This window comes from Petaurus breviceps, unplaced genomic scaffold (genome assembly GCF_028583685.1).
Source record: "Petaurus breviceps papuanus isolate PSGF00001 unplaced genomic scaffold, PetGlider_PUasm1.0 90977, whole genome shotgun sequence".
Taxonomy (NCBI): domain Eukaryota; kingdom Metazoa; phylum Chordata; class Mammalia; order Diprotodontia; family Petauridae; genus Petaurus; species Petaurus breviceps.
In genome coordinates this window covers 44900441-44923179 of record NW_027187391.1, presented here as the reverse complement: position 1 = coordinate 44923179, position 22739 = coordinate 44900441, and the positions used below count along the sequence as shown (strand labels likewise).

Sequence of the window (22739 nt, the reverse complement as noted above, 5' to 3'; positions counted from 1 at the left end):
GACTTGAAGTATAATTTTATTATGTTATTATAGACACTTTATGTTATTGTATCTTTGTTTTTCTGACACATTGTTCATCAAGTATGATCCTTGGTGCCAGAACAGAACTACCAATTTTAATATTATTCTCCTAGGAAAATGGATTAAAGGATCATAGAATTAGAAGGTGCCTCTATGGTGATCTAAACTGAAGCTCCAGAGACATTATGAGATGTGTCTAAGGTCACAATGCAGTATTTGGTATTTGCAGAGCCAGGATTTGAACCCTGGACCTCTGTTTACAAATCCAACATTCTTTCATATAAGTTTGAAAGGAAGTATGGTAGAAAATATAAACTGCCTATATGCTATTGCAAAAATATTGGTCCTAATAGAAATAACAGTTACTAAACAGAGGGTAAAAATGATTAGATTCAACTACAGTCATATTACATAATATTTCACAATTTTACATATAATTTTTATTTTTAAATTAAAATGTTACCCCAAAATGTAAATATCTTTTATTTTCAGTTGAAATACAAATACCTAATATTCAAAAGAAGGCTCTGAAAACTTAATAAAGTACAGTGTGAAATTACAACCTGGAAACAGTGGTATTTTTTTTTTAAATCAAAAGCAGTATTGAAATTTCCTTTAGGCAATTTATTTTAAAACCTACCATGTTAACACAATTTAATATACTTTAGGAGGATAGATGTATGTTATGTTTCCCAGAATGTAGAACTATGAAATGATTATACAATAATTAAATATTTAAACAGGATTATTTCAGAAGTTTGTTGCGACTGCCATTTCTAAAGTCACGTGAGTCCGTAAGAAGAAAAATGAAGGCTGCCCTTTCATTTTTAAAGTGCTTATGTACCATATCCAAAAGTAATGACTTTCATGACTACTTAGCCGTGAAGCCACTACTTAGAGTATCAAAGCTGTCATTCTCTAACTTTGGACATGTAAACTGGTTTATTAGCATTAATAAAAGATTGCTTTCAACAGCACTCAATCATATGATTCTTCAAATCAAGATAATGCTATTAGGAATTGCATAGAAGGTGGCAGCTGAACAAATCCAGAAAGTTTAGGAATGGAGCCCAGGAAAGAACAAAAACTTATTTTCTGTTAAATAGCCAAGAATCAGCCTTCTCTCATATACCATACATATAACTTAGACATGGAAAATAAAATCTCTTACCAAAAGTGAATTTCTGCAAAGAACAATTATTTTCATATTCTCTTAAGTCAAATACAGCAAAATGAAAAAAAAAAGCATTACTAAAGAATCCTAACACTAAAAACCTGAGAATAGCTGCCAAATACTAAGCTATTTTTAAGTTAAACTGAACATTAGAAAATAGGATTGACTTTTAAAAGAAAGCTTAGTGAAATTTCTATCTTCATTTCAATCACATCATAGGCATTTCATAGAATTATGAAAATTAAAGCATTATATTAACACACTACTTGTTTGAGTCATTTAGGTTTGTGCCATCAAGCATTAGTAGTTTAATAATATTAGAATAAATTAAATATTCCCTCTGAGTCACTTATTTTTCTGTTACCTAAAGTGGCTTGGACTTCCTTTTGTCTTATTCCCTCCACACTCCAAACCCGGTCCTCCCCGCACATCTATTCAGTAGCCTAACACAAAAATTCGATGTTGAGCTACATTTTTAAAATGACATAATTATGGTTATATTTGATGCTGTAATAAAGCAATAAGGTGTCAAGCAGTAAAACTTGTTTTAAAATGTAGCTCCTTAGTCTGCAAAGAACATCTTTTTGCCCTGAATTATTAAAATTTAAGTTACAGTAGTTCAGAAATATAAATTTGTTTTAAAATAAAGACAAAAACATGTTAAATACTGTTTTTAAAAGGTATGTAAGAACAAGACAATTACTATAAATCTTTTCCTAGATTTACATACTAATGATCTTCTTTTATAAATTATTGGAAAAGTTTAAAGTAGTTTCAAAAATTAATTCAGTAAAAGTAGAAATTTTAGTTAAATACTGTATGCAGATGTCCAAGAGATTAGATATATCTTAGTAAATATTGAACAGTACTACTGTGGAGGGTAATTATAGCTTTTGCTGAATTCCATTTATAGCAAATGTGAAATGGCTGGCACGCTCACTCCTCTCAATGACATGCTTACTGTTTAAATGAAGGACTTTGTATCCCTTATATTAAAAGGGAGTATATTTCCTTCTCTAGATCTTGAAGGCAAATCATTAAGATCAACAAATAAAGGATTTGCTAACTATAAGCCAAATATCTAAATTTCAAAATTGCTTGCTTTCCTACTTGAGATATTTACCCTATAAAGGGTTAAATAGGATTCATATGCCTTTAAACAAAGACTACTCTTACATTTTATTTGTTACTATACAAAAGTATTGTAAGATAGACAACTACTGCTACACATGACAACTACAAAAATCTTAACCCAAAAAGGGGCCCCAAAATAAGTACAAAAAAACATGGGAAGAGTTTAGTTTCATTTTAAAATGAGCTTATAGTCCCACAGTCAAGAATCCGACCTATATTAGGATTTTAAGCAAAGTCATTTAGAAGTCAGTAACGGAACTGTTGGTTAAAACATAGATGGACTTGTTATCTTCTTTCTGCGTAGGTTGCTTCCTCAACCACTTATTCATGGGATATAATTTCAGTTCACTTCTTTTTGGCTTTAGTTTGAATTTTCTTGAATGCTTACGAAGCTGGTACTGGATTTAAGACGCTTAGCTAGATAAATTAAAAAATAAAAGTTTAATTAAAGTCTATTCAATTTGATTATTAAGTACTTTTATCAAAATGTCTATATTTTAAGTTGGAATGAGTGTACTGCATATTAAAAAATACAAAATGAACCTAATTTCCTCAGCTTCTAAAAAGCATTTAGCTGCAAATGGCTTGCGAGAAGCAAAAAAAAGACCCCAAAACAAAAAAAAAAGACAAATAAAAACAAAAACAGTGAATTAAGCAGGCATAATTTCTGTCTCCTTGGATCATATAACAAAAGACGGTCATACCAACATCACCGACTATTTCAAAACTTAATAGATCTGCTATTTCATTACATGGTACTTCCTCCATCCAGACTGTCTACCTTTCCAACCCATGTTTGCCTTCTCAGTCGGTATGAATTCATTTCTGCCAATAAGCTCTCCCCAAAAGTCCGCCAAATATGCAAAAGGGTCTTTTTTTAAAGATCTCCTAACATATATACTAATCTATCACACAGTCTATATACAGTAATCCCTTACTCTCCCTGACTAGCTTACCTTCTTTTTTTGATACACCTCTCTAATGGCATCTTTTATGTACCTTTCATACACATTCTTAACTGATAATGCTGAAGTCCATTTACCCCTACCATATCTCTCCATTGATCTTTGTGTGACTCGCAATTCTGATTTCTTGAATTCCTTGGATTTGTACCCATATAATATCACCATAATAATGTTGCTATCAAAAACATTCTGTTTCAGGGACGGCTAGGTGGCGCAGTGAATAGAACACCAGCCTTGGAGTCAGGAAGACCTGGGTTCAAATCCGACCTCAGATACTTAACATAAAAACTAGCCGTGTGACCTTGGGCAAGTCACTTAACCCCAATTGCCCTACCCTCTCCCCTCCAAAAAAAGCCAAAAAAGAAAAAAAAACATTCTGTTTCAGAATGAATCTTAGGGATAATTGAAGAATGCTGAGCAATTTCCCCAATATAAACCAGCCTACTTTCTTCCTTCTACTTAATTCTGGGCTCATCTCCCTAACCATCCGCAGCATCTCACCAAGACAGATGTATTAATGGATTAGCTCTACACAGTTTATCCAACTACAAATTATAGTCTGGACATAGGTATTCTTCATCCACAAGGTTTTAAAAATTGGATGTTTAGGCCAAATTCTTTGAAGTAATTATGGATTTCATTTAGGAAGTTCTGCAATATCAGGTGTGTAATGTTACCATTGCAATGCTACCTGCAAACAGGAGCATCTAGAAGCCTATATCATTGGAAGGAAATCTCTCTTCCATCTGGAATCTGTGTTGATGTTCTCTGTGACCTCTACAACCATGACAAACATCTTTAATGAGCATCTATCTTGTTTGATTGACATTCATAATAAATTAACCAAAGTTTTGTCTGGTGTCAGTCACTATATGCCAGGCACTGTGCTAAGGTGCTGGGGACACCTTAAATAAAAGTAAAATTCCCTACTCTCAAGGAGTTCACTAATAGGGAAGACAACATGCAAACAATTATGTACAAACAAGTTATATACTGCATAAATTGGAAACAATCATCAGAAGATATTCAAATTAAGGTAGCTCAGGAAAGGCTTCCTGTAGAAGGTGAAATTTTAGCTGGTACTTGAAGGAAGCCAGGAAAGCCAGAAGGAAGAGACAAGGAAAAAGAGCATTCCAGGGATGGGGCCAGTCGGAAAAGATGCACAGAGTTGAAAGGAATTTCATCTTAGAACAGTGTCACTGGATTTCAGACAGAGTATGTGAGAGGATGCAAAGTTTAAGACTGGAAAGTTTAGGGGAAGAAAAAGGAGCTTGAAAATCAAAGGAATCTTATAAGATGCTAATATATATATATATATATATATATATATATACATACATACACGTTACGTGTGCATATAAATGAGAGATGCCTTGTCAAAGGAGTCGAAGACTACATTTGTTTTATTGAATTGAATGATTTTTGTAGTCAATAAACAGTAAACACAATTGGATCCTATAATCTCTACATCTTTTAGTCAATGAAATGACTATAAAAACATGATCTACAGTAGAATGCCATTTATGAAAGCCTGCAAGTTTGCTTGCTCTTTTCTTGTATTTTTATCAGGAATGCCCTTGATGTATATGTAAATTACGATGTGGTTCAAGAGTTATTCAACATCTTCTCAATTTTTTTCAGTAGCAATATGTGATGTTATTTTTCCAAATAAGTATATCTTTCAGATATCTTCAGAATCAATCCCCCAATGTCCACAAAACCCTGTCATCTCCAGCAAAGAACTAACTTGTTTATATTTAATCTGGTTCAAGGCTTTTTCCATTTTTGAGGAAATACAACACTAATACCTAGAAAAGGAAATATATAGCATATTGTGTACTATTATGATAAGAGTTTAAAAGGAGTAGATCCACTGTAATTAATGAAGCAAATTGTTATAGAAATTGTGGCAGGTATTTTCCATTTGTCAGTTACTGTCCTTTTAATTTCACCCTCAAATGCTCTTGAGAATGTCTAGGTTAATTGGAATTTGTATTAAGTTTTCTGTAAACTCACTGCTGCTCACAATTTTATGAGGGAATGCTACTCATAATCTTTCTAGTTCTTCCCTATATAATTTTGTCAATAAGGTTATGTTTTAAAACAGAGAAGGCCCTTGGTCGCCATATTTCTCTATAAGACAAGGAAATCAAATGTTTACTGAATGAGGTGATTTCCAGGCCTTTTTTTTTTGTCCTCCTCAATATAGTGATGACTTTTATAGGACCACTGATCTAGAACTTGAAGGGAACTCAGAAGTCTATCTAGATATTAAACTCCTAAGGGAAATAGTGACAGTCTGTGGCAGTGCTCTCTTCTTTAGACACTTTCCATTTTTGACATCAATAAATTGCTTAAATAGCTCAGGGTCAAGCTATTCTTTTCAATTCTTACTTTCATCTAACTTGGTGTTGATTCTGACCTTAATAATAAGCCAGTGTTCTTAAGATATATTAACAGCTGATTCAGAAATGACTGCTAGCTATACTGGTTACCGGTCAGTTCCATTCTTTCAAGATACAACCAATTTTATTTTTGTGATATTATTTGGTGATTCCCATGTTCAGCACCTCCCAACAAGTCCACTCTTTTGATATTTTGATTTGATAACTCTTTTCAAATTAAATGCATAATGATTTACCTTGAAAAAATGGAAAATGTGTTCGACTTAGAAGTCAGATAGCCCTGGCTCTATCTTGACACTTACTAGCTATGTGACTTAGTCTCTCTATGCTTCAGTTTCCTTATCTCTAAAATTGACAGTAACCGTAGTACCTACCTCATAGGATTGTTGTAGAGATTAAATGAGAAAAAAAAACAGGTAGAGTGTTTTGCAAATTGTAAAGTATTGTATGTAAATTGAATACTCCTAAAACAAGAGTAGTTAACCTTTTCTCTGAGTTATGGAATCCTCTGGCAGTCTGAGGAAGCCTACAGACATCTTCTCAGAAAGTTGTTTTTTTTTAAATTAGATTACCAAGGAAACCATTAATATTTTAATAGTTATCAAAATACTGGAAAAAAAAACAAACAAGCTTGTGGACCTGAGTTAAGAACACCTGCCCCACCCCAAAACTTCCAAACCATGCTGCCTAAAACCCCTTAATTACCATATTTAAGGACTTTTTTCCAACCCTCATCCTTCTTTACCTCTATGTAGCCTCTGACATTGCCAATTATCCTCTTCTTAAGAGGTTTAAATGACACTGCTTTCTCCTGGTTCTCTTCCTACCTGTCTGATTGGTCTTTCTCTGTGCCCTTTGCTGGGTCTTCATCTACACCATCCCAGGGGTTTAAATATAATCTCTATGCAGATGATCATCCAGCCCAAACCTCTCTTCCAACCCTTATTTTTTCATCTCCAACTGCCTTTTAGAAAGCCAAAAATGGATATCTCAGGTATCTTAAACGCAACATGTCCAAAACTGAACTCATGATTTTCCCACTCCCAAAAATATTCCCCTCTTCCTAATTTCCCTATTACTGCTGAGGGCGCTGCCATCTTCCCCATGACCCAGACTAAATATTACCCTCAACTCCTCTTTCTCTCTCACCCTCCCATTTCTGATCAGTTGCCAAGTCCTATTGCTTCCACCTTTGTATCATCTCTAATATATGCCCCCTTCTCTCTTCTGACAGTGCAATCACCCTGATATAGGCCCTCATATATAGAGCCTCACTCCTGAATAACCTGCAGGTTGGTCTCCCTGCCTTAAGCCTCTTGCCATTCCATCCATCCTCTACTCAACTGTCAAACTGATCTTCCTAAAATGTAGGTTTGACCACATCCTCACCCTCTCCCCATTTAATAAACTCCAGTGGCTCCCTATTACCTCCAGGATCAAATATAAAATCATTTTTCTTTCCATTTAAATCCCTTAACAACTTGGATCCTTTCCTACTTTTATAGTCTTCTTATACCTTACTCCCCTCCACATACTCTGTGATCCAACCATGCTGGTCCACTTATCCAACAAGCCACTCCATCTCCCCACTCCCAGAATTTTCCCTGACTGCCCACCATATCTGGAGCATGTCCCTACTGATCTTGGTCTCCTAGCTTCCTTCAAGTCTCAGCTAAAGTCACACTTCCTGTAAGAAGCCTTTCCCAGTCCTCCTTAATCTTAATGTCTTACCTCTGACTTACTCTCAATGTATCCTCTATGTGTTTTGTTTGTACATAATAGTTTGCATGTTGTCTCCTCCATTAGACTGTGAGTGAGCTCCTTGAGAAGAAGGACCTTTTTTTTTTTTTTTAAACTTTTTTTGAATCCTTGGAGCTTAGTACAATGTCTGGCATGTAGCAGGAACTTAATAAATGCTAGATAGATTAACTAACTCATCATCCCCTCTCACTGGAACTCAGGCTCTTATATATAAGATTTCATATTATCTCACCTCAAGCCAAGTCACCACACTGCTTCCCAGACATTTTCAAACCATGCTACCACAAGATGTCTTCCCTCTTCCCTCAAGCTCCCTTTTATTGTATTTTTTTCCCTCATTAAAATATAAGCTCCTTGATAGCAGGGACAACCTTGCTTGTTTGTATTTATATTCCCACTGCTAATTTAGCACAGTGCCTAGCATATAGTAAGAGCTTAAGAAATGCTTATTCATTCATTCATTCTTAATGCTACTTACGCAGAATGAGTTTTCTTTTCTTTTGCTCTGAATGAAGAAAGCTACTGAGATAGAAAACTACTGGTAAAAAGAGAATGAACACTGAAACAGCTATTACAGGAACTGTATCACTACAGGAAACTGAACAGTTGAAAGTTCGACTCCAAAGTTTTCGTGTAATGTTCATCTGAAATTTTAAAAAATAATGATATGAAACCATAACAAACATTAACATATATCATTCATGCACTTTCAGACATTTTTTTTTGTTCTGATCTTCAGATGTTTTGGATTCAGAACACACCTACAACCTAAAAATCTACTGATGGTCAAGAAAAATTTAATCGATCAGGGAATTAAAACTTGGCTTCCTTTAAGTTCATATTGTAATAAATAAATTTCAATGTCCTAAGTTTAAAATAATGTCCAAAACATCTCAGTACTAACCATGCTTTTTTAAAGACTCTGGGTTTCAAACTGAGGTTAAAAAAAACTGGATAATAAGAATACAGATATTTCCTGTTGTTGGTTTTTTTTACCACCTTACATTTCATCAATCTAATTAACCAAGGCTCCTAAATAATATCTTCTATATTCATTTCCCCCTTCTTTGATATCCATTCCTCACTTCCAGTTTATCAATTTCAGGCACCGATGTTTCAGTTTCAGCTGACATTTATCATAAACTCTGTCAGAAGTCAAAGCTCCATGAAACCTGTTTTGTATTTCTCAGAGCCCAGAAGAGTGGTGTGCACATAGTAGGTACTCAGATATTTGCATTAATTGATGAAGTAACCCTTTACTAATACACATGCACCACCTAGTGGCAGCATATAATCAAGTTTTATCACTGTAGGGGAAAAAATTGGTTTTCGTTTGTGAATCAGCTGGTATCATGTAAGGCACTGTGGCAAAAAACAGGGGCTGTCTCTATCGATTATAAGGATGCTAGCAACTAAAATAAAGCTACATAAAAGTTTTGGTAACAATTAAAAGGTTCCATTCCTAGGTGACACTATTGTATGATTTCAAAAGACAAGCAAGATGGTATTAAGTGGAGTTGTAAAATTCACTGCCCACAAAATTCCAGACAGGAATCAGATTAAAATATAATTGGGGTGCCATACCAATCAAAATACCAAAAATTTATTTTATAGAACTAGAAAAAATAGTAACAAAATTCATCTGGAAGAACAAAAGGTTCAGAATATCAAGGGAATTAGTGAAAAGAAATACTAGGGAAGGTGGCCTAGCCATACCAGATTTTAAACTGTATTATAAAGCAGCACTCATCAAAATTATTTGGTACTGGTTGAGGAATAGAGTTGTGAATCAGTGGAATAGATTAAGGTACTCAAGACAAATAGTCAATGACTATAGTAATCCACTGTTTGATAAACCCAGACTTCAGCTTCTGGGATAAGAACTCACTATTTGACAAAAACTGCTGGGAAAATTGGAAAATAATATGGTATCTTATCTTATACTACATACCAAAATAAAGTCTAAATGTGTTCACAATTTAGACATAAAGGCTGATACTATAAGCAATCTGGGAGAGCAAGGAATAGTTTCCCTGTCAGATTTATGAAGAAGGGAAGAATTTATGACAAACAAGATATAGAGAGCATTATGAAATGCAAAATGGATAATTCTGATTGCATTAAATTGAAAAGCTTTTGTACTAACAAAGCCAATGTAACCAATATTAGGAGGGAAGCAGAAAATTGGGAAAGAATTTTTACAACCAGTGTCTCTGATAAAAGAGACTATTTCTAAAACATACAGAGAACTGAGTCAAATTTATAAGAATACAAGTCCTTCCCCAATTGATAAATGGTCAAAGGATAGGAACAGGCAGTTTTCTGAGAAAGAAATTAAAGACATCTATAAGCATATGAAAAAATACTCTAAATCACTATTAATCAGAAAAATGCAAATCAAAACACCTCTTAAGTACTACATCTCACCTGTCAGATTGGCTAACATGAAAAAACAGGAAAATGATAAATGAATGATAAATGCTGGAGAAGATGTGGGAAAATTGGGACACTAAGGCATTGTTGGTGGAGTTATGAACTGATCCAACCATTCTAGAGAGCAATTTGGAACTATGCCCAAAAGCCTATAAAAATGTGCATACCTTTGACCCAGTAATAGCACTTCTAGGGCTGTATCCCAAAGAGATCGCACAAGTGGGAAAAGAACCTGTATATACAAAAGTATTTACAGCAGCTCTTTCTGTGGCGGCAAAGAATTGGAAATCAAGGGGATACCCATCAATTGAGGAATGGCTAAACAAGTTATGGTATATGAATGTAATGGAATACTATTATACTATAAGAAATGAGGAGCAGATAGACTTCATAATAACCTGAAGAGACTTGTATAAACTGATGCTAAATGAGGGGAGCAGAATCAGGAGAACACTGTATAGAATTACAGATACATTGTATCTGTGATGACTGACTTTGATAGACTGGGTTCCTCTCAACAATGCAAGGTTATAAGACATCTCCAAAGGATTCATGATGGAAAAGGCTATCCACATTCAGAGAAAGAATTATGGAGTCTGAATGCAGATTGAAGCAAACTACTTGCTGTTTCTCCTTTTTGTTTTGTTTCTTCTTTCTCGTTATTCATTCCATTGGTTATAATTCTTTACAACATAACTAATATTTAATGTAGAACCTATATTGGATTGCATGCCGCCATGGGGGGGTGGGGAGGGAGAAAATTTGGAACTCAAAAACTTGTGGAACTAATAGTAAATAAATTTTTTAAAAAGAGAAATAATATAATTGGGAAATGTTTAACAATACAAATAAAAATACGATAAAACAGATATATTAATTTCTAGTTTTCTAAGTCAAAATGTGGCTCTGCAGGGACCCATTTCTATTTGAGTTTGACATCACTGGTATAGAGGAAAGAACAGTGGGTTCAAGAACAAGCTCTTCCACTGTGAAACTAACTGCAGAGAAGACTCTGAACTGGGCACCTTAGTTTTCTCATCTGTAAAATGTGGACAATAATACTTTACACTCAGGGAATTATTGTGAGGAAAGTACTTTATAAACTGTGAGATGAAGCACTACATAAATGAACTATTACTCTAGCAACAAGAATTTAAATAATATGGATAGCACTGTTAACTTCAGACTAGAAATAAAAGGCTAAGGGGATGGCAGATTCTATGTCAAAGCCATTTCTATCAAATGATGATAGAATCAAAACACTTACTGCATCTTCCACATCAATGCATAGATGTGTTCCAGGTTCAGCATTATTCTCATGTTCATTCTTTTTTTGCATCTCACTATAAAACGTACTTAGGGTTTTGTATATTTCCTGGCATTTTTTGCACACTTCTGTATAATTTCTTTGCTGGAGAAAATTGGTCCAATCTCCCTAAAGAGAGCATACATAACATATATGACACATTTTAAAACTTTAAGCATCTCTTATTTCACTGTTGTTCTCATCCTCTAAGCTGACAAAACATGTGGCTCTTCTCTACTTTAGTACGTGGCGAAGTGCTTTGGCTGAAAATCCATCACCTTGCAATGAATGTTCTAGTGACAAACCTCTCCAAAATTAGAGACTCGGTTCTAGAACAAAGACATACAGTTTGTGAGCCAATCCTTGGAACCCTCTCAGTTTGGAGTTCTCTGCTGGAGTTTCCCTTTAGGAACCCAGAGCCACTTCTATATCATAATGGGGTGTGGGAAAACAATTTTAACAAAAGACTTCATATATATATAAAACACATCATATACACACACATCATATAAAGACATCATACATACACAAACACATGTGTGTATGTGTTAAAGAAAATAATCTTAAATTTTTTGAAAGATTTGCCTTATTTCAATAAATTCATTTGGGTTCATGTGTTTATGAAGACCAAAATATATTATAAGTTAGCAGTTCTCTTTTCTTTTTTTTTTTTTTAAGCAATTAGGGTTAAGTAACTTGCTCAAGGTTACATGGCCAGTTATTTCTGGATGTGGTGCTGCTAAGTATCTGAGCCCTGATTTGATCCCCAAGTCATCCCAACACTGGGGCCGGTGCTCTTACTCACTGAGCCACCTGGCCGCCCCAGCAGTTCTCTTTTCAATTAAAGGAAAAAGAATGTATGTAATGAAAGGTATGAGAAATGCTTGTGTTAAGGAACAACCTGAAAACTCTTTCCTTGCTACATCCTTTCCCTTCCCTTCCCTCCCTCCATATGCTGTTTGACATGGCTCCTCTTCAGGTTCCTAACTACTACTACTACTACTACTACTACATGTTAAAGAGGAAGATGACAGAAGCTTACACCCTTTCCCTCTACTACCCCAGCTACATACTGGAAAAGGTCCCAGTTGGTACTTTGCATTCAGAGCAAGAGGTGGAAAGGCAGAGTTGCCACAGTCCCTGCGAGGAAGGGAGGCAGCACAACTAGAGTAGCTTTTGCTTTCCTGTTCCACAGGCATAGTAGCAGCCACACTTAGGAAAGACGTAACTTGAAACAAAGCAACATAAAAGAAGGATGATTTCAAATCAATGACATTATATAGAAGTTTCTCATCCTGTACAAGAAACAGTATTAAAAGATGGTGTAGTACAACACAGAATAATAAGATTGAGCACACAGAAATACTATTATCTCATTCTTACTGATGTAAAATTCTTACTTTACTTAATCAAAATATATGCACCAAATTGAGGTTTTTGTTGATGTAAATCTTCAGGAAATTAGCAATCACATCACAATCTAGCCTAGGATTTGGTGCTCAACTGTTTCATAACCAACCACTGAAGAGAAGAATAAGTTGAACAATATTGTTCTTGAGAAGTAAAAAAAAAAATGAAGACTAAATTATAGGTAAAGCATAATAGAACAAATAATTACGACAGGACATTGAACCTTTCTGAGTAACTATGAAAATCAAAGAAAAAGAATTGAAAAGCAAGAAAATAAATTATTCACTAATAACTGAGGCTTTAACAAACTTTCACATACGTGTATATGTGTGCATGTGTGTATGTGTGAGAATTACAAATAGTATATGCTTGCCAAGTCATTAGGTAATAGCATAGCAGCCTCAAAACCATAGGTTGTTATGTATGCATGTTCCGTGCATTCTCTGTAATTTCAAATGTTAACTGAGAATTGTATGCTCTCCATAGTTACTTTTATCAGTTTTTTATTTTCCAAAATCAATGCATTTTCTCAGTCCTTATCTATCCTTTTTGACATTTCTAAAGAATCTATTACTATTGACTACCTTCTCCTGGATATCTTTCCACTCAGCATTTTTGTGACACTGCTCTTTTAGTTCTTGCCCCACCTGTCTAACCACTCCTCAATACTGCTATTGAATTGTCATCCATATCCTATCCCATAATTGTGAATATACCCCAAAACTCAGTTCTGGGTCTTCTCTTTTTATATTCTCTAAGTGGCCTCATCAATTTCAATGTGTTTAATTATTTTTATATAGATCACTCTTAGATCAATATATTAAGCCACAGATACATTTTCTCCCGAGCTAAATAAAGTCCCATATCACCAACTTCACTTCTGTATGTGTGTATATCACCAAGCTCTTTAGGGAAATTTCAGACTAGGAATCCCATATGCATCTCAAACTCAACTTGCCCAAAATAGAACTCTTTAGCTTTGTCCCAAGTCCATTCTTTTTCTTTCCTTCTCTATTTCTATCAAGGGCACCAACATCCTTCCTATCTGCCAGGTTCACAACTGTAGGGTCATTCTTGACTCCTCAGCCTTCCTCTCCCTATATACGTAATCATAGAAATGGGAGACAGAAATCAATGTGTAAGTAATAGAGAGCAGATCAGTATGGTTGGATGGAAGAGTGAAAAGAGGAATAATATAAACCAAATCCTGGGGTAGTTAGTTATGTGATTGCTAATTTCCTGAAGATTTATATTGTGCCCTCAACAGAAATAGAGAAGTTTAGTAAAGGGGTAGGTTTCAGAAATAAAGAAAATTATGAGTTGCATTTTAGACTTGTTGAATTTGAGATTATCTCTGGAACACCCAGTTTGAAATGTCAAATATGCTGTTGATTTGGACTAGTGGAGACAATGTCACCAAAAGAAAAAGAGTTGAGATATAAAAGAAGCACACCCACACCTATAGGGTGGGTCCTAGAGCAAAGAAGAATGAAAATTGAGTAAGGAAATACCAAACAGGAGAGAGAATGGAGGAGTGGGTAGTCAGTCAACAGTAACAAATACTGAAGGCAAAAAAGATAAGGATTTAGAAAAAGGCATCAGATTTATCAATTAAATGATCACTGGCAACTCTGGAAAAAATAGCTTCAGATGAATGATGAACTTGGAAGCCAGATTGAAAACAGGGCTGAAGATTAAGTGTGATGGAAGAAGTGGAGGTAATGAGGGTAGACAGCTTTTTCTAAGAGTTTGGCTAAGAAAGGAAAAGACAATAAATAACAGCTTGAGGGGAACGACAGGATCTTTTTTAAAGGAAAGGATAAAGAAGCTTGGACATATCTGAAGGCGGAAATGAAAGTACCAATAGAGATATTAAAGATTAGAGAAGATGATTAAGAGGACAATGTAACGTAAAAGATGGGAGGGTATGAGAGCAAGGGCATATGTAGAGGGGACCTTGGCCAGGAAGAGGGCCACTTGATTGTTAAAGACTTGGGTAAAGGAGGAGAGAATAGAGGATAATGTCAAAGAATTTGGGTATTAAGAGATGGGGAAAAAAGAAGGAACTAATGGCCTCAATTTTTCCAGTAAAGTAAGAGGTAAGGTCCTCAACTGAAAGGGGTACATGGAAGGAGAGGTGTGAGAATCTTAATGAGAGAAAAACAGTTTGTAATTGTTTCTATGAGAAGTGAGATCCAGGGATAGATCATTCAACTTCCTTCAAGGAATTAACAGATTACCTAGCACATATACACTAAATTAAATATATGCAACAGGAAATAATGCTATGTAGTAGGCTGAATCTTATCCTCAGTAAAAAGTTTAAAATACCTGAAGATTATGCTCAAAGCATGTCAAAGTCTGATTGAACAGATCAAAGAACTTAACCGTGCTGTTCGATAGTTCTTCACTGTCATTTGTTAGACAATCTGAAAAAAATATATATATTATTTTCATATTTTATCTTATAAAAATTATTTAGCTAGTTTCCACATGGTTGGTACAGTCACAATATATTCTGAATTGTCTTACATTAAAGTAATAACTTATTTATCTGATGTCATCAAGGAATAATATATTCTACACTTGTTTTCTTAGTAACTTTTCCCTTTGAACATCAGCACTTCCTATCTAACCATTTTTGATGGAACTCTTTATAATATATATATATTACTTCTCTTCCTTCTAAAGCAGAATATTCTAAAGTTTAAGCACTTCTTAAAAACTCAGGGTTATTATTAACATCAATTATTCTGCTCTAGTGTAGAGCTATTCAGGATTATAAAGTTATTTTGCCCCTTTACAAATGTAAAGTTCTGATTACTACTCAAAACTTTTCTCTTTTCTGTGATGTTTCTATTTCTTCTCTATTAGCTGTCACTTTTTTGCTGCTGTCAATGTACCTGCTTCTAGTAACAATTCTACTTCTAATTAGCTGGGAACCAGATTACCTTGCACATGACTTGAATTGAAAAAGCTAGTTAGAAATATGTCTAAAATAAGAAAAAAAAGGCTCTTGATAAGGACATAAGGGGCTCTGCTATTAGTAGAATGTATGACCTTCACACGTGCCATCTAATTGAATTGAATTTTTAATCTTTTCAGTTATCAAGCAGTTTAAAGCAAATTTAACTCCACTCATTATTTCTTCTCTTGAAAAGTCCTATAACAAAGCTTTCCTTGTCCCCTACGTCCCCACCATCCTATCCCATTTAAAACACAAACAAGCATTTTGAAAAGTCTACTTACATAATATTTTAAGAATTATATATGTATTTTATAGTTGCATTTATTACCTTACATTTTACACTGTTTTGAAGCACTTTTACATTTAGTTATATGCTTGCCTTTGGTCAAATCACTTACAGTGTCAAGACCTAATACCCTCATCAATAATCAAATGACACCAATAAACTAGAAGATGACTGAGCTGCTGTGTAGCTCTAACATGCTGATACATGATAAATACCCTTACAACTTACTTACAAAGTAGGTAGAATATGATGCCCTTCTTCTGACAGATGAGGAAATGGAGGCATAAAGATTTGTGTAATGTTATTTAACTAGTTTGTGGTACAGTTAGGAATAGAGCCCAGGTCTCCTGAGTCTCCTCTGTTCATTGCATTGAACTATGTTGATAATTATTTAGTATTTAGAATAAGAATAGGTCAATTAAGTCAAATAATTAACTAAAACCTTTTATCTATAATTCAGATCATAATAGCAATATTAAATGGAAATAATTACTTACTTGCACAATTTGCTTCCTCCCATGTGGTATTAAAAAATTCAGATAAAATTACTACTATTTGCATCCTGTCCGACATCAAGAGATTTTTGGCACAATTATGGCTCTCTGACATATTCTAGAATGAAGGGGAAAAAAAGGGGAGGAGAAATGTAACAACATATTCCTTTAAGTTTATAAAAACACACTTAAAAAAACTTATCCAAATAGATAATTGGGGCACATCTTATATAAATGCTAAACAACTATCATTGATCATTTAATAAAATGGCCAATATTTGCACAGTGTTTTTCACTTTTAAAAAATGCTTTCCTAAAAATTATCCTGTAAGATGGAGTAGCAGAATGAAAGTATTTCTACCACCATTATAGAAATGAGAAAACTGGCTCAGAGAAGTTGGATAATTTATCCCGGTAGAACTCAACTTTTTATTTACTGTTAGATTTGTAGAACCAACAACACATAAGTAGCCATTCAGTGGGAGAAAGGACAATAGATGAAATAATCAATAGTTTAATTAAGCAGAGAAGGAAAGGGGGTAAAAAGCATTAAACAATGCATAAGTAACCAAGTAATCTGCTTCCATTCAAAGAATGGAAATCAAATATATTAATTCTTTAATCACAGAACTACAATTCAACAAAGGAAACAAATTACAAAAAGGATGTTAAATTGTATCATAAGAAACTGTAAGATTTTAAAGATGAGCCTAAGCACCAAAAAACTGAACAAATTTCAGAGAGCAGGGGAAATATAAGACTATGGTATGGCAACTCAAAATAATGGTTTATAGGAATGTCTTCTTAAAATGTTTGAAAAACCATAACGAAAAAAAAAACTACTCACCTAGCTTTCATATGTTTATAAATCTCTCTCATTTTTAGTACAGGATGGCCTATACAAAAATAGCATTATTTAAATTGGCAGGGATTGAGGAGACTGTTTTTAAAGGGTAATTTTCTATTACATGCTTGAACAGAAAAAGTCTTTCCTTCTGAAAAATATGGTTGTTTCTATATGTCAATACCAACATTAAACTAAAATATGGTGGCTGAGTTATAACAAAAATGACTAAAAAAAAGCCATTTGTTTTTGTCTTCAACACCAAGATCTGGTTTTTGTTCTGTCACATGAACCAGAAGAAAACATGATGCGGTGTTACCTAAATAGAATGATTTTCAAAGTTTTCCACAGAACATTTTAGTAGTAATGGAAACAAATTGTGCAGAGAGTTATTATACAATTCCCTAAATTTGTTCATGCTTGACTTTATCCTCATCTTAACCCCTATATCACTAAGTGATTTAAGATTCTTTCTTAGTAAAACCTTATAGGTATGCCTTCCTTTCTCCTCCACCACTATGATCCAGAGGCTCTTGCCACTCCAGACTTGGAATTATGTCATTACTCTCCTAACTGGTCTCCCTACCCTAATATATTCTACTCACTATCACTGAGTAGTTTAGTCTTCCTAAAATACTGTTTTGCATGGCAGCCCCTGCTCAAAAATCTCTGGTATACATATTAGGCAGCCAAGTAAAGTCTATACTCCTGGTCTTTTACTCAAGGTGCTCTATAAACTAGCCCCAAGCTACTATAATAGAAATACAGGATTTGGAATGAAAGAAACAAGGCCCAATCCTGCATACTACCTGTATGACCTTGGCATCATACCTCTATAATCTTTCTGAGCCTCAGTTTCTTAATCTTTAAAATACAGTAGAAGTATGGGGATAGAGCACTGCTAAGGTCTCTTTCTGGTTCAAAATTTTATATCCTACTACACTTCACATGTTGACCGATGACATGGTACAGTAGTAAGAGCACTGGACTGTTAATCATAAGAAAGCTGTGTTCAAATCTCTCCCTCCAAAAATAGATGGAGGATCCTGGGTGTCAGTTACCTTTTATTAGAATGAGTTTCTTCATCCATAAAAGGAGATAATACTACTTGAAGTACTTACCACTTCTTAGGGTTCTTGTAAGGATTGAATGAGATCATATATGTGAAGCAAAAATATTAAAATTCTAGGTAATATTAGCTATTATTATTGTGAATGATCTTCAACACTAGTCAAATTAGTCTACTCATGCGCCCCAAACATGTCATTTGTATTTCTCTATCTTTACACTTACCATTTTCCCCTGCCTGAAATGCCATTTCTTCAATCCTTTGCCCCCATATCTAAAACTATATTTCCTTTAAAGTAAGTTCTATCTTCTATGAGAAGCCTCCCCTGATTGTCTCAATCTGAAGTTCTTTCTATTACTTGCCCTTGTATGAAATTACTTTTATGGGAAAATTAGATTTGACTCAAATGACCTTCACAAGAAAAAGAATAACAGCAATCAACAATCATATAACACTTCAAGGTTGGCAATGCACTTTACATCTATTTTCTAATTTGATCTTCAAATTCTCTCTGAGGAAGGCATTACAGGTATTATTATTCTCATTCTTTGCTGTTCCTCACACATGACATTCCATCTGTCATCTCCATATTATTCTCAGATTATTCTCTATGAATGTCCTCTTAAAATCCCTAGATTCCTTCAAAGCTAGGTTCAAGTGCCATTTCTTATATAAAGCATTTCTTCTTACTCCCAGCTATTAGAATATTTCTCTAAAATTTAAATTGCATTTATTTCTATATACTTCTATGTGAAGAAGTTGTATACATTCTATCCCCTCACCAAATATAAGCTTCCCAAAGGCAGGGACTATTTCATTTCTCTCTATATATCCGCAGTGCCCAGGACAGTACTTAGTTTAGAGTAGGAGTTTATTAAATGCTTGTCTATTGATTTTATAGATGAAGGAATTAAGGCCCATAGAGGTGAAATTAATCATGGTCACATGACTAGTAAAACTGTCTAGTAAGGCTAGACCCAAGTCTCTACTGATTCCAAGACAAGCACTCCTTCCACTAGACAACAATTGTGCCATAATAAAAATCCACTGTAAGGGCCAGAGTTGCCTATGGGCTGCAGTAAATTAGATGCTAGGGCTAGAATGGTATGTGAGATGAAAGAACAAGGGACCTTAGATGAATACTAGAATGGGAAAGGTGAATGTATGTGTGGAGTGGAATGAACTTACTAGAGAAATAGTAAGGATTTGTTCCTCCTCCTTCACCTTCTAAGGTATGGGAAGGTTTCTCTGGGATTGAGGATGGCAAAGACCATAGATGAGGCAAGAGGATATGGGGAAGAAGAGCAGCAAAAAAGGGTTTTTACTCTAAAACGTACCAACCCAGAAAATAGAAATGGGGGTAAGGCAAGAATCTGGGGACTCCAACTAAGGAAGGAAGGTAGACTAAGGTTAGCTATTGGGAAGAGAAGAGAAAGGAAAAATATACATAAACTGCATATAAATTGACATTTTTGTGTCAACTGAATCACCTGAGCTGCATTGGTTTTGCTTGTGTATAATTCTAAAAAAAAATTTACATAATGGTAATTTTTAAACTTTTTTTTTCTTAATCTCCTCTTTCATTTGTTTAAGAATTCTCCTCCCAGCTATAGTTGTGAAATACCTCCTTCTATTCCCCTCCAATTTATTTATGTGACCTTTTACATTTAAGTCAAGAATATATTTAGAACTTAGTATTATATGATATCATAAAGTACTTGTCTAAATGTATTTTGTGACAAATTACTTCATAGTTTTACCAGGAGTTCTAAATAACTAGAGTATCCTTCTTAAAGTAGATAATACTCTTGGGTTTATGAGTTCAGTTGTTCCTGATTCTTGTTGTTCCTCACACATGACATTCCATCTGTCATCTCCATGCCTTTGCAGACTGTCCCCTATCAATAGAATTCACTCTGTCCTTACCTTTACCTTTCAGAATTCCTTTAAATCTCAGCCCAAATGCCATTTCCTACATAAGTCTCTTGTACTGATCTACTTACCTATTTTAAAAGCAGTACCAAATAATTTTGGTAATCACCACTCATAAAATTTTGAGGTCTAGAAGTTATTTCTTCCATAAAAAAATTATTTCCCTTGTGATAGTAGACCTTCTGTTTCTCCAAATGAATTTTGTTAATTTGTTCAGTTTTATTAAGTAACTTCTGGGTAGACTGGTAAACTGGTAGAACCAGTTTAATAAACTAAAAGAATTTGCTCTTAAAAATAATTTTATAGTGACTCTTTTGGAAAAGCCAACAACCTTCCAGCAAACAATTTTTCTTTCCTATAAATAATCACATATGCCCTTTTTACTTAAATCATTGTGCACAAACTCTGCCAAGCAATTCAATAATTCAGCTCTGTCCCTTAGATAGCATAGTAGATAAAAAACTGGGCTTGGAAAGGGGAAGATCTGAGTTCAGACTTTGCCTCAGACACATACTATGTGACCCTGGGCAAGTCACTTTTGTCTGTCTCATATTTGTCATGTGCAAAATGGAGATAATAGGTTGTTTTGTAGATAATATGAGATAACGATACATAAACCATTTTGTAAACCTCAAAGCACTATATAAATGTTAACTATTATTAGGCAACTCACTTAACTTCCTCAAGTCTCAGTTCCTCATCTGTAAAATGAGGAAGCTGGACTAGATAGCTTCTAAGGCCCCTTCCATCTCTAAACCTATGATCCTATGATCTAAGGGGAAGGAACTGTAATGACTGTCTCATACCAAGAGCAGACAACACATTTATTGGTCCACACTGGGATTCAGAGACTACTTCTCTAGATACTGGGGGTTTGAGGCATGGTAGCCCAGAGGTCTTCTTGAACTGCACCCATAAAGGTCCACCCATACCAGTCAACTTCCTGTTCTACACATAAAATGCTCTGAACTCCCCTCTCTGTGCCTTAGCATTAGTTGTCCCCTCACATCTAGGATGCACAGTATCTTCCCTTCTACCTCTCAGAATCCCTATGAGAGGCCTTTCTAAGTTCTTCCTACCTTATCTCTTCCCTTTGAAATTACCTTCCATCTACTCATTCTCACTCTGTGTGTATGCTTGTGTACATACATACACATACACACAAGATCTCTCTCTATATAATAAACATATATACACATATGCATATATGTATATGCACACACACATACAGATGGAGGAGGAGTCTATGTACGTGTCTGTACATGTACACATAATACACCTATGTCTTGTATGTTAATAGTTGTTTGCATGTAGTCTCCCACATCAGAATGTGAGTTCCCTTGAAGGCAGGGACCATATTTTTTACCTTTCTTCGTAAACCGGGCCGCTTAAGACTGCTTGAACACATTAAGGGCTTAGTAAATGCTTGCTGCCTGACTCAAGCACCATTTTCTAAATGGAGCCTTCACTAAGCAAATCAACACACACACACACACACACACAACAGATCGTGCACTTCCACCTAAAATTACCTTGTCTTATGTATATTATTTAGACATCTATTCACCCATTAGAATGTAAGTTCCTTAAGGGCAGGGGGGGAGTCTTTGTATTCCCAGCGTACAGCAGTGCCTGGGATGCTGCAAGTTCTTAAGAAATGCTTGTGGACCGGCTGGCCGGACACCCCGGGAAGAGCAGGGAGAGGTCCCCGAGTTGGGCTTCTCCGTTCGGAGAGCCCTAGACCCCGCCCCTCTCTGGGTCCCAGATGCCGCCCCGCCCCAGCACTCCCGGCCCGGCCTGGCCCGCTCCCCTACCCACCCCGACGGCTCGGCTGATGTTGTCCATCTTGCCGGTGACCTGCTGGAAGAGCGGGAAGCAGCTCTGGCAGAGGCGCACAGGCCGGGCGCTGCGCACCAGGCATCCCGTCAGCTCCGCGCTGCTGTTGGCGAAGTCCAGCAGCAGCTCCCGGCACTCGGGCTCCAGCTCGGGCAGATAAGGGGGCAGCGACAGCGGGCCCAGCTCCTGGCCCTGCAGCAGCGACAGGGACAAATCCTGCGCCTCCAGCACCTGCGGCTCCGACAGCAGGACCGGGCGGCGGCGGAGGTCCAGAGCTGGCGTCACGGAGTCCAGGCCGCCGCCGCCGCCGCCTCCGCCGCTGCCGGCGGGGAAGAAGTAGCCCTGGCCCAGGCAGAGCCCCGGCAGGAACGCGAGCAGCAGCTGCCCCCACAGCAGGGCTCCTCTCGAGCCCATCGCGGGGCAGCCCAAGCACGCGTGGGAGTAGCTGCCGCGGTCCCTCAAGTCTGTCAGAGATAGAGACCACTGACAGCGGCTCCCACTTCCGGTCCCCGCCGGCCAAGGCTCCCTGTGAGGGTCACTAGGGCGGAGCGTCAGCACCAAGCCCCGCCCCCAGAGCCTCAGCTCCGCTCCATTGGTCCAACCAAGAAGCAGCTGAAGAGGGAGCGGGGCTGAGCTTGAGTACACGCATGCGCAAGGAAAGGGGCGGGCTCCAGGTTGCAAACGAACTATAGAAAAGGCTC

At 36.1% G+C, this 22739-nt stretch overlaps 1 protein-coding gene across 1 annotated transcript; it reads right to left on the bottom strand.

Moving 5' to 3' along the window:
* Window positions 1–438: 438 nt before the first annotated feature.
* On the bottom strand, window positions 439–22597 carry OSTM1 (osteoclastogenesis associated transmembrane protein 1). The gene is made up of 6 exons (XM_069077101.1): window positions 22021–22597; window positions 16361–16475; window positions 14941–15038; window positions 11161–11328; window positions 7939–8104; window positions 439–2746 (listed from the first exon to the last, which is right to left on the bottom strand). The coding sequence occupies exons 1-6, from the start codon at window positions 22450–22452 to the stop codon at window positions 2691–2693; spliced, it is 1035 nt and encodes a 344-aa protein (XP_068933202.1). The 5' UTR covers window positions 22453–22597; the 3' UTR covers window positions 439–2690.
* Between the last annotated feature and the right edge of the window lie 142 nt (window positions 22598–22739).